Below are 12,407 nucleotides of genomic sequence, written 5' to 3' on the forward strand. Positions count from 1 at the left end.
TCGCCTGGTCTACGCCCATGTATACGACCCCCTCGGTTTCCCTGCCACAAGCCCTGTCTATGCTCTGTCTCATCCTCTGCCTTGACCCCGGGCAGTCCGCCGGAGACACCCTTTTCGTCCTCTGCCTTGCCCCCGGGTCATCCGCCCGAGACACCTTTTTCGTCCTCTGTCTTGCCCCCGGGCCGCCTGCCCGAAAATAAACCAACATACATGGATGATTTCATTCATTATAAAGCATTTGTATCAATGGTTTTCAAGCTAAAAAAATAAACAGAAATAATATTTGACCAGAATAGTTCCCAACTGTCCAGTAAATTGTAATCTTACCGCACAACAAAGGAAACGCTGGTGTTCATGGTATCACAGAGCATGTGTGTTTGTAGTACTATGGCTTAGATGCTTATTACACCTGTCAAATATGATCCTGTGTTAAAATCACAGTAGAGCCTCAAACTAGAGTTTCTATGTGACAAATCATCAAAATCTGCGCTTGGAATTGGCAGAGCAATGTGCAATAGAGTACCGGACCCTATACCTGTAAAGGTGTCGACGCAATAGAGATGATTAGGGATCATTAACCGTCTACCAATCAGAGGGTCAGCGTTATCATCCCCCCTCCTGCAATCATGCACATGTGGTAGTGTCAATGAGCCAGACACCTAAACTTAAAGTTGCTCCTGCTTTGGATAAAAGTGTCAGCTAAAAAACATGTTACGTAACGTACCTCATTGATGAGCATGCGGGATGCCATGGTGAGGCGGGTCCTGGGGGAGAAGTGACTGGTGATCATGATCCTCATGCCGGCTTCAGAGAAAGACAGCTGGTGGGGGTAGGCAGACAGCAGCTCATCCACCATCAGTACCGACGGCTTATAGTGGAAGTTAGCTAGAAAGAACACACACACACACACACACACACACACACACACACACACACACTGATCTGTCTGCAGTGCTGGTTGTTTGCTTCTTAAGCACAATTGGTAATCTGTCAAAAATCATGTGAAAGTGATTTTTATGATGTTTTTTGGGTGATAAAAACCAAGATAAAAAAAGGTGTTTTTTTAATATATATTGCTAACATTGTCTTATTATGCTTGAGCAAGATGGCGCCGAGGATGGCTGCCGTGTCTCGAGCTCCTCAACAACTCCACATCTTAGTGTTTTTATTGTTTTACTTTGTTGGTTGTTTTTAACTTTTTTTGCAACATGCAAACCGCCCAAGCGAGCCCTATCATCCAATATGATAGAGAACAACTTTTACACATCAGGTCGCTGGTGGACAGCAATAATCCACGACGACCTGCAAACAATGGAGAGTCTCCGTGTTTACCTGCTGGAGCTCTACCTGTGGAGCGCAGGAGGAAGAGACCACGAGGTTCCCGGGCCGGGGTCCTGGTCAGGCTGAGGAAACGTGAAAACAGGCCTCCTCTACCGAGTTTACTTCTGGCAAATGTCCAATCCCTGGATAATAAGCTGGACGAACTCCGTAGCAGGGTGGCATTTCAACGGGACATTAAGACCTGTAATGTTTTGGTTTTCACGGAGACTTGGCTCGACCCCACGATACCGGACGCCGCCATTGCTCCACACGGATTCTCCATTCATCGCCAGGACCGGACAATAAACTCAGGGAAGAGCAAGGGAGGAGGTGTCTGCTTCATGATCAACAACAACTGGTGCTCAGATGTGGAGATCATTTCTTCGGACTGTTCTCCCAGCCTAGAGCACATCATGATCGGATGCCGGCCTTTTTATCTGCCGAGGGAGTTCACATCTGTTGTTCTAACAGCAGTGTATGTTCCGCCGCACGCTGACAACAACACAGCACTGGAGGAGCTGTATGGGATTATCGACAGGACAGAGACTTCTCGGCCAGAGGCCGCATTTATTGTGGCCGGGGATTTTAACAGAGCCAACATGAAGAAAGTCCTGCCGAAATACTATCAGCACGTCAGCTGCCCCACGCGCGGTGGAAATACACTGGACCATGTTTACACTCCTTTCCGGCATGGATATAAAGCCCTCCCCCGCCCCCCCTTCGGCAAGTCAGACCACATATCTCTTCTTCTGCTCCCTGTTTACCGGCAGAGACTGAAGAGGGACCGACCTGTGACAAGGACAGTGCAGCGTTGGTCCGAGCAGTCTGACTCTGCTCTCCGCCACTGCTTTGGCATCACGGAGTGGTGTGTGTTTGAGGAGGACGATATAAACACACACACTGACGCGGTCATTTGCTACATCGGCAAATGCATCGATGACGTCGTGCCGCGGATTACTGTACGGACATTCCCAAATGAGAAGCCCTGGATAAACGGCGAGGTCCGAGCTAAACTTAAAGCACGGGCCATCGCGCACAGCGGCGGTGATTTGGATGAGTACAGGAATTCCAGGTATGCACTCCGGAGAGCTATTAGCAGTGCGAAAAGACAATACAGGGACAAGGTGGAGTCGAACTACAAGGGCTCCAACGCCAGAAATATGTGGTCTGGACTAAAAACAATAACAGACTACAAAAGGACAACGAGTGGTGCTGAGGAAGTGTCTGCATCTCTCCCAGATGAACTGAACACATTTTATGCACGCTTTGAGAAGCCCCCGGCTGTGGAGGCACCAAAGGCCCAGGATCCCTGCTCACTGGTTTTAACCAGTGCAGATGTGTGTAGATCTCTGAAAAGGATCAACGCACACAGGGCTCCAGGACCTGATGGCATCCCTGGCCGTGCTCTCAAGGTGTGTGCAGTTCAGCTGGCAGATGTGTTCACAGACATTTTCAATAGGTCACTGCTCCAGTCTGTAGTCCCCACATGCTTTAAAGAGTCCATCATTGTCCCTGTCCCCAAAAAGACAAAACCCATCTGCCTCAATGACTACCGCCCAGTTGCACTCACCTCCATCATCATGAAGTGCTTTGAGCGGTTAGTCAAACTTTTATCACCTCCTCCCTCCCTGACTCACTGGACCCCCTGCAGTTTGCCTACAGAGCAAACAGGTCCACGGATGATGCCATCTCCCTCACCCTCCACACTGCCCTCTCCCACCTGGACCAGAGGAACACTTATGTGAGAATGCTGTTCATTGACTACAGTTCAGCATTCAACACCATTGTGCCCTCCAAGCTCATCATTAAGCTCAGGGACCTTGGGCTCAACAGCGCCCTCTGTGACTGGATCATGAGCTTCCTGACGGGCAGATCTCAGGCAGTGCGGATGGGGAACATCACATCCTCCACCTTGACCCTCAACACCGGAGCCCCTCAGGGTTGTGTGCTCAGCCCTCTCCTCTACTCCCTGTTCACGCACGACTGCGTGGCCACACACAGCTCCAACACCATCATCAAGTTTGCTGACGACACGACCGTCATCGGCCTGATCACAGACGGCGACGAGACGGCGTACAGAGAGGAGGTCAGAGCCCTGACATCTTGGTGCCAGGACAACAACCTCCATCTCAACGTCAGCAAAACAAAGGAGCTGATTGTGGACTACAGGAAGAGGCAGAGAGAAGCACACACACCCATCACCATCGACGGGACTCCTGTGGAGAGAGTCAGCAGCTTCAGGTTCCTTGGGGTAAACATCAGTGAGGACCTGACATGGACACATCACACCAGGGTCATATCCAAGACGGCTCGACAGCGGCTCTTCTTCCTCCGCAGGCTGCGGAAGTTCAACATGGACTCCAGGATACTCTGCAACTTCTACAGGTGCACCATCGAGAGTATCCTGACTGGCTGCATCACCGCCTGGTATGGCAGTTGCACCGCCCTCAACCGTAAGACTCTACAGAGGGTGGTGAAAACTGCTCAGCACATCACCAGGACGGAGCTGCCATCCATGGAGGACCTCTACACCCAGCGGTGTAGGAAGAAGGCCGGTAGGATATTAAAGGACCCCCATCACCCCAGCAACAATCTGTTCTGTCTGCTGCCGTCTGGCAGACGGTACCGCAGCATCCGGACCAAGACCACCAGACTCAGAGACAGTTTTATACCACAGGCTATAAGACTACTGAACTCCTGAGCTGTGTGAATGTCTACTCACATCTGTTTATAGTACACACATACATATATATATATATATTATACACATCTGCCATACATATCTGTTTATAGTACACATATCTATATATTATACATATCTGCCATATACATCTGTTATACATAATATATGCATCTGTCCATACCTCCTCATTCCACAGAGTAAAGTGTTTAAATACTCTCAATGTATTCCACATATGTATATATTTCACATCCTCAAATCTGTATTGTTGATATTGTAAATATTCTTCTCTCTTTTTCACTATTTTATTTATCTTTTGCACCATGTATGTTGAGTTGTTGGAGGAGCACGCGACATAAGATTTTCATTGCCAACATATACGCTGTATCTGCTGTGCATATGACAAATAAAACCTTGAAACCTTGAAACCTTGAATTATTGAAAGAAGGAAGTAAGAAAGAGACAAAGATAGAAAGTAAAGGAAAGAAAGAAAAAGAGCCAAAGAAACAAAGAAAAAGTGTTTTCCACCTTTACTCTCCAAGCTCTGAGTAGGTGGTACTTAGATTGGTTAGATTGACAGCTGAGTCAGACTATGCTGCTGACTCTTGCTAACAGGCTAATTAGCATCTAAACTGAACATGCAGGTAAGTTTAGGCTGCTGGCTGTGCTGCAGCTAATTGGCTATCTTTCTGTGTTGCAAGAGAAAGTGTCACTGAAAGTTGTTTCCTTGAGCAAAAGCCATCCCAGGCATAAGATAGACTTAAGTGAGCAAAAAGAAAAAGGTACTGTGCCTCATATTCACTTTCTTCAACAAGCTTGCAATGTCAGAACACAATTTGAATTCATCCACAGGGTTCCACCTTTGGATGTGATCTCAGCATTTTTTTTACCAGGCCTGGAATATGAAAGATCTGGTGTCTATAGCGCCTCAGCAGACAGCAGCAGTTTGAAATCCACACACTTTGTTCACATTGGTCGACAGTTCTTTTTATTGGTTTTTTAAAAGCTCAAGTACGCATTGTGAACCAACATTCACAATATCAGCCATAATTGGTTCATTTAATCATTTCACTCCAAGGCTTTACATCAACTTAAAACCTTGATCCACCCTTCTATATCCAAAGTCCTGTCAAAGACGCGTTCAACACTTAAGTGTGGGATGTTAACCCCCACCCACACCAGGCCTCTGCTGGCTTCTAAAGGAGCTATTTTAACCAAGTGGCCATCTCCGGGTCTGAGAAGGGAAACCAAAGCAAAACTTAATTAATTATTACCAGCAACATAGTCTTTTTGTCCATTGCGGTTCCATTTAGAGTAAAATCGACAGTGGCTCAGTAAGTAGGGACTTGGTCTTGGGACCGAAGGGTCGCCGGTTCACGTCCCGATCGGACCAAAAAAAATATGGAGTGAGCTGGTAGCTGGAGAGGTGCCAGTTCTCCTCCTAGGCCACTGCCGAGGTGCCCTTGAGCAAGGCACCTAACCTCTATCTGCTCCCTTGGTGCCGGGTACCTGGCTGCCTCTCTGCTCTGCCAACTCTCCTCTGCATGTGGTTGTGTGCGCATGTATTTCCTCTGTGTTTGTGCATGTATATCCTCTGTGTGTTTAATGTGTATCAACACAACAGAGTAGAGAAAGCAATTTCCTTGTAAGGGATTAATAAAGTATGTCTTCTTCCTCTTCTTTAGGTCGGGGCTAGCATGTGGTTGACAGATCACTGTCAACAGTGTTGTCCAGCTTTGTTGTTGTCTGTGTTTTCAACAAATAACTTTAAACATTTTACAGTGTTTGTTTAAATTTCCTTATAACTTTGCCTAATGGCAACATATAAAGACAAAACAAAATGGGTCCGAGGACAGAACCTTGCAGCATGATTGAGTGTGGTTTTTATTGAGGATTCATCATGCGCAGATACAAACTGAAACCATTCTGAGAGATATGACCTAAACCAGTTTAGTGCAGTACCCTTTATGCCAATTGACTGTTCTAATTCTTGTAGTAAGATGTTGTGGTCAATGGTATCGAAAGCAGGACTTAGCTCTAACAGCACCAAGATTGAACAAAGTCCACTTTCATATGCCATGAGAAGGTCATTTGTGATTTTCACTAGTGCTGTCTCTGCTGTGATGAGTTCTAAAGCCTGATTTCTATTTCTAAAGTCATTGATTATAATTTAAGTATGGCGCAGCTGTTGAGCGACTGCTTTCTCAAGGATTTTAGAGATGAAAGGAAGGTTCAATATTGGTCTATAGTTGGCCATAACCTCAGGATCAAGGCGAGATTTCTTTAAGGAGGGGTTTAATAACAGCTTCCTGAAATGACTGTGGTAAATAGCCTGACAATAATGACATATTTATACATTTTATTTAGGATGTGCTTATTAGGTGTAACCTTTCTTTAAACAGCTTTGATAGAATTGGGTCTAAGACGCAGGTTGACAGTTTAAAAGGAAATAATGAAAGTTAGCTGGTTATGGTCTGTTGGAGACAGTAGGTATATGGTGCAACAGCTGGTATGAAGGTTCCAGTGGTTGTACACAACTCAGTGCTGGCTAAGGGATGGAGGAGGTTAATATGGTCACTGAGAGTTTGGATTCTGTCATTAAATAATGAAGGTGTTACTTCTGAGAGACATCAGGATAGAAGGTTCAGTAGAGCAGCCTGGCTACGGTCTTTAAAAAATGAATCTGGCGTTTTTCTTATTTTCTTCTATCAATGATGAGTAGTAACTTGCTCTGGAATTTTGAAGAGCCTTCTTCTATATTTTAAGGTTATCAAGCCGAAGTACACAAAATACTTCAAGCTGGAACGCCATTTCCTTCAAGTTGTGGTGATTTTTGTTTTAGTTTCCGGGTTTCAGGGTTATGCCATGGCGCCAGCCTTCTTTGTTTTAGTTTTCTCTTTCTAAGAGGAGCAACAGAGTCCAATGTTATTCGTATGTAGCACCATCAACAGCATGATCTATTTGGGAGGGGGCTTAAAGTATGGTAGAAGTCTTACCATACACTGAGATAAGGTATTCCATTAAATGTTGACAGAACCCTTTCCTTAAATGTTGCTATAGCATTATCAGTTAGATGTCTCGTAAAGGAGATCTTGTCTGGCGGCTTATAGTCCGGTAACAGTACATCAAAAGTTATTAAAAAGTTCCCAAATAAAGCAGGGTTATGTGGACAGACTATTAAATTATCAATCCCTATTCCATATGTGGTCAAGGTCAAGGTTGTGATTATAACAGTGAGTTGGTTTAGGTAGATCCTGACTGAAACCAACTGCATCTAAGAAAGAGGTAAATGCAATACTCTTCTTCCCCGGTCTATGATTCTGGTGCAGCCCATTTGATCACATACAGCCTGGCCACCATCTGCTGAAACAAACGCCACCCCCGTTTTCTCTGGGGCGTCGCCCTGAGAATCAAATGCAGAACAAGCTGACGGAGCAGGCTGGGCGGAAGCTAATTGGAGGCTTGAAGGATTGTGCATTAGCCAGCATCTTGTGCTGCTCTCTTTTAGCTGGTGTTGTGTCCCATACTATGCTTTACCTTTAAGGGCAGACAGACAGAAAATGCTAACTCTAGAGTAATTAGTGGAAGTGCTGGGTGGTAAAAACAGTCCCCGCTCTGACAGTAGAGGACGCAGGAGATTAGATCCCCTTATGCTTCTGGTGGCCGGTCCCAATGAGCCAACAGATCATAAATAAAACAATTTCATAGGAAAAGGTGTTTCTGGCAGCGTATCGTTTCAAACTCTCCTTCTCCCAGAATACATATGCTCTCATCTTGGCTGTGAAGTGTTCTTGTCCTTGGTCTACTTATCAGAACCAAAAACCACCACACTTAAAAGATGAATGCTGCGGTGATGCTGAGAGGAAAGTGTTCATTGTACTCAATTCTGCATAATCGTTTGTTAATATTCAGGAGGGACCATACGGCGTACTCCATGCCTGAAAAGAGAAGCCAATGCAGAAGTGTCTTTAATGTTCATCATTCTTTAACAATCAACAGGTGTGACTTCACGTGGTTGAAAAAGGATTGTATTGTATAGAAGTCTAGGAGAAAATTACCCTTTTTCCTTACTGGACTGATTTTCCTAATACGTTTACGATGTTCTCATTTAGAGCAAAATAGATTATAAGAGGGATATGCTCACAAGTTTTACCCACTTCATGGAAGTTGTTACATTTAGGTTGCCTAAATATGTCTTGAACAGCGTTTGGTTGTAATTTCCTCTGCGCTCTTGCGTCAATTCTGGCTCCCAAAAAATCTAACTATTACCAACATGCCAAAATGTTAGTCCACAAGCAGATGGTTGGACATGCAGGAGGTGGAAGCTCAGTAGTGGGATTCATGTTGGGCGAACTTGTTATCTCACTAAGTTTGTAGACCAAAAAACACAACATAATGCAGCTTTAGCACTGAGGATCTATTCTGGAAATCATCCCAGGACAAAAAAGACAGAACTTTGTCCATACATTTATCCTTGACTGTCTTATCCTGGAGCTGAATAAAAATAGATGAGGAATGGTGCCCCAGCTGCCTTTATGTAAATTTCAGTGCGCAGAAAGGAGCAGCTCCACACCCTTTAGAGGGTAAAGCCGGTATAAAATGGAGCACAATGTTCTACCTTTCTTGAGCAGGACTGCAGTCGCGTCACACGTGACATTATCCTCCAGATCAGTGCTTCCTGTCAGCCCGTTGGACAGATTCACAGAGCCTTTCTTTCGCCGGTCAAAGTAGCGATGCGCCCTGCCATTAAACCTGCCATTGACAAATTAATTAAGAAGGGGGCCACAACTTTTTCAACTCGGAAATAATTATCATACACTGATGATGGCACTCACTTCATGATGAGGATGTAAATTGCATACATGAGAATCAGGATAAGAGACTCCCACCTGCACACAAACACCGGGTCAGTAAAATGTATACAGTCACAAAAATAGAGTGAGAAATATTACTCACCAGCAAACCTCCTCATCGTGTATGAACTAAAAAGGCGGGACAAAGAGCACACAAAAGAACATTAAGTGCATGCAGTATTTGAAAGGGAAATTGATTCAGCATTTCCAGACTACTCCACTAGAGGGCATGACTAATCCGGAGCTCAGGCTGACAGAAAAGGTCAAAGCATGACATTGGGTTCATTATCTTTCTTACTAACTACTGCACACTGAATAGATAGAGTCCTGGATCAGGCTTTGACTACCTCAGCTCAAGCGTGGCATTGTCCTGCCGATTGATACATTTTGATAGAGATAGACATAGGGATATAATCTTAAAAGAGTACTTTTTTTCTCCCAACATTGTATTTGCAGCTTTAAGTAGAGCCTGTTGTTGTGATAGAAAAAGTTCATCCATATACTTTAGGATAAATATTGACACAAATATGTAAAAATACTCACTTACTACACAACACATTTCTGTTAAAAATGTAATGTCAGCAAAATAACAATAAACTATCAAATGTGAAATTAATTATTGGCAAAATTCAATGCAGTGTTTTGTTCACTGTATTACATGATTGTATTGTTATTATAGCATCATTAATATTGACATTTTACCGTCCAAGCAAAGCTCATTTGAAGCACTTTAGTCTACAAGAAATACTTTATTTGTCGATACAAAACTTAATAATAAATATTTACAAAAATAATGCGCTTGCAAAATAAATTGTCATTGCCATATCAAGTTGCTAAATCATAGTAACCATCATTCTTCTTTTTTTGGTTCATATCATCTTAAGTTCAATGGTCAATTTGTATTATCGGATTGAACTTTTAATTTAGACTTTTTTAATTTAACGTCATCAAAGCTGTGCTTAGTAAATATACTTAGTTACTTTCTAAGTTAAGTGTTTTTTAGGATGTTTAGTGTTTTAGTGGGTGGATAATTTTACCCCTTGTGATGGTAACAGCATATTTAAGATAGAAAGATAAGAGGTAATTTATTAATCCCAAACTGGTACATTTTTAACCTGCTGAGAGATATTTTATGAATTTGGGACACAGCTTCAGCCTTTCATGATTCCCCAAACACATTACATTTTTCATATAACCAATACACATTTACAGTGTACCAACAGTGTGTTTTACTGGGTTGGTAATAAATATAAAGTGCATATTGAGTGTTTATTTCAAAGCTGGGAACCATTAACAGCACTTTGAAATTGGCCTCATAGTCAGTCTTTCTGCTTTAACCACACACTTGATCATATGACCTGTTTATCTGCATATGAGTATAAATCCTCTTACCACAATGAGGGCCGTGATAGAAAATGTGTAATAAATGGAGTCTCGGAGGAGAGCCCAGTGAGAGAGCTTCACTGCCTGCAAGGGGAAAAAAGGGGGGATCGGAGATAATGACAAACGATACAGTAAGAACACAATTCATAGTCTTATAATAACACTCATCCTCGCTAGAGCTGCTGCAGCACTGCGATACAGAAACGCCTCTGACATCATTACCATACTGTTGTAAACACGGGAGTCGACCTCCTGACTCACATTATTGAAAAAGTCAAACGAAAGGTACCGTCCTACGTGGGAAAGGTGCCGATGTGTTTATGAAATCAGACACAAGGCAGGAGCCCACAATGCAGTGACTAACTAACGCTGTAACACTCCCCCACACCGCGCTCACACTGTGGGGGGTTAGGTGCAGGCTTGGGGAGTAATGGATTACATGTAGCAAGATCACGTGCTCAGGATACAAAAACTGGTATTATAAAAAAAAAAAAAAACGGAATTACAGTACTAGTACATTTCTGGAAATTAAGGATTAATAGCAAGGTATAAATGTTAGTACACATTTAGAAAGAGCATACAGTGTTTGTTGTAAAGGATCAGATGTTCTCTTTGTCAGCTGTTCTGTTCTGTAGGCTAATACTTTAAGAGTGAATCCATACACCTACTGCCTGAATCTGCTTTATGGTTTCACTTTCTGTGGTTCATTTGTTCTGTTTTTAATTCAGCAGGTGAACCTATATGTTCATAAACTAGTGTGTGTGAGCTTAACTGTGTGTGTTAAACTAAAACGGAGCATTTTCTGTCAGCTGAATATGCTTCATGAAAGGCAGGTTTTCCTATAAATAAAATCTCTGAGCAGAGGACACATTTCAGATCCTAAATATCTTCTTTTCTTCCCCTCTAAGGTCACATTGTTCTGTTGTCTTACATAATACACTGAAGTAAAAACATCTTATTGATATTTCTGCTCTCTTTTATTTATTCGCATTGTGTGGTATTGAGGTATTCCAAAAGTATATATATATATATATAAAGCAAAAACAATGATACTGCCAGTAAGTATACTTTACAAATGTGTTTAATTTTAGAGGATGAGCATCATAGGAGGGAATTTCATTTTTAGCATCAGTTCGCACATACTACTTTAAAGCAGATGTGAGTCTCTGTGGTTGGCGTAAAAAGAAGGGATTCTATGATGAACAATTTAAAGATTTAAAGTTTAAGAAAAATGTATAAAGAAAGCATAAGGAAGCATGTGTTCTGGTTTTCTGTAGGTATTTGTAAGCAACTGTGACTGACAGAATATTGCTTTTTGATTTTCATTTTTAATCTTTTTAGAAGGGGCAGCTAAAATAACATGTTTCTTCTTCCCGCTCCTTTCCACCATGTGCTATAACATTTGTGTAAAGAGTACATGTTTTGTTTTAAAATAACTGCCATGTGTGGAATAAACAAACACATATTTATACACAGATTACGTTAGTGATTACATTTTTTTTTAAAGGTAACTAGCACTTGGACTTCAATCAGAATACATTCTAAAGTAACCCTCCCAACCCTGGCTAGAAGTCACCTCTTGCATGTGCCCCTCCCAGCTGTGGAATTGTTTGCTGCTGCCGGGCAAAGTTAAAGCATAACAAAGCTTTTAGAATGTTTGCTTGTACTCTCTTCCAGTGGAATATTGTCGATGGAGCCCGCTATGAACATCCCACCAAAAGTAACAAACAGTTCTGAGGTGGAACGGGCGTAATGATTTTACTGCTCCCCTCCGAGCCTGCCCTCCTCCCTCATTATATCACTTTGATTACATAAGGCACAGTCTGGGATTGCATCACTGTTTGAGGTCCAGTGCATATATCTTTCACAGCAGAGAGCTTATCCTTGTACTCTGTTCATTTACATTCCCATAATATGGCCCCGTCATGTCGGATATGATCAGAGGGAGGCCGCGCTTCATTATATTGTTTCTGCATCTCAGGCAACACACAGCAGTGAGGAGGCCCTCCTGGGAGCCGGATTGGATCTTAGAACAGCAAACTCCCTTGAAATGTTTAAAGCCATATTAAAAAGTTATCTTTTTAATATGGCTTTAAATTTGGGTTCAATTTAAATTCTATCTGGTATCAGTGTCCATGTTTTACTGTATTTTTTTCTGTTTTGCTTTCCTT

At 42.8% G+C, this 12,407-nt stretch overlaps 1 protein-coding gene across 1 annotated transcript in view; it reads right to left on the reverse strand.

Moving 5' to 3' along the window:
• The window catches only part of LOC134865060 (sodium/potassium/calcium exchanger 3-like), an 89,684-nt gene that overhangs the window by 14,973 nt on the left and 62,304 nt on the right, over positions 1–12,407 (reverse strand). Inside the window, exons 7-11 of the mRNA XM_063884450.1 lie at positions 10,246–10,320; positions 8,957–8,982; positions 8,836–8,889; positions 8,619–8,752; positions 725–885 (exon numbers count right to left, since the gene is read on the reverse strand). Coding sequence (XP_063740520.1) covers positions 725–885; positions 8,619–8,752; positions 8,836–8,889; positions 8,957–8,982; positions 10,246–10,320 — 450 coding nt within the window. The remainder of the gene's footprint in view (positions 1–724; positions 886–8,618; positions 8,753–8,835; positions 8,890–8,956; positions 8,983–10,245; positions 10,321–12,407) is intronic.

The sequence above is a fragment of the Eleginops maclovinus genome, chromosome 5 (genome assembly GCF_036324505.1).
Source record: "Eleginops maclovinus isolate JMC-PN-2008 ecotype Puerto Natales chromosome 5, JC_Emac_rtc_rv5, whole genome shotgun sequence".
Taxonomy (NCBI): domain Eukaryota; kingdom Metazoa; phylum Chordata; class Actinopteri; order Perciformes; family Eleginopidae; genus Eleginops; species Eleginops maclovinus.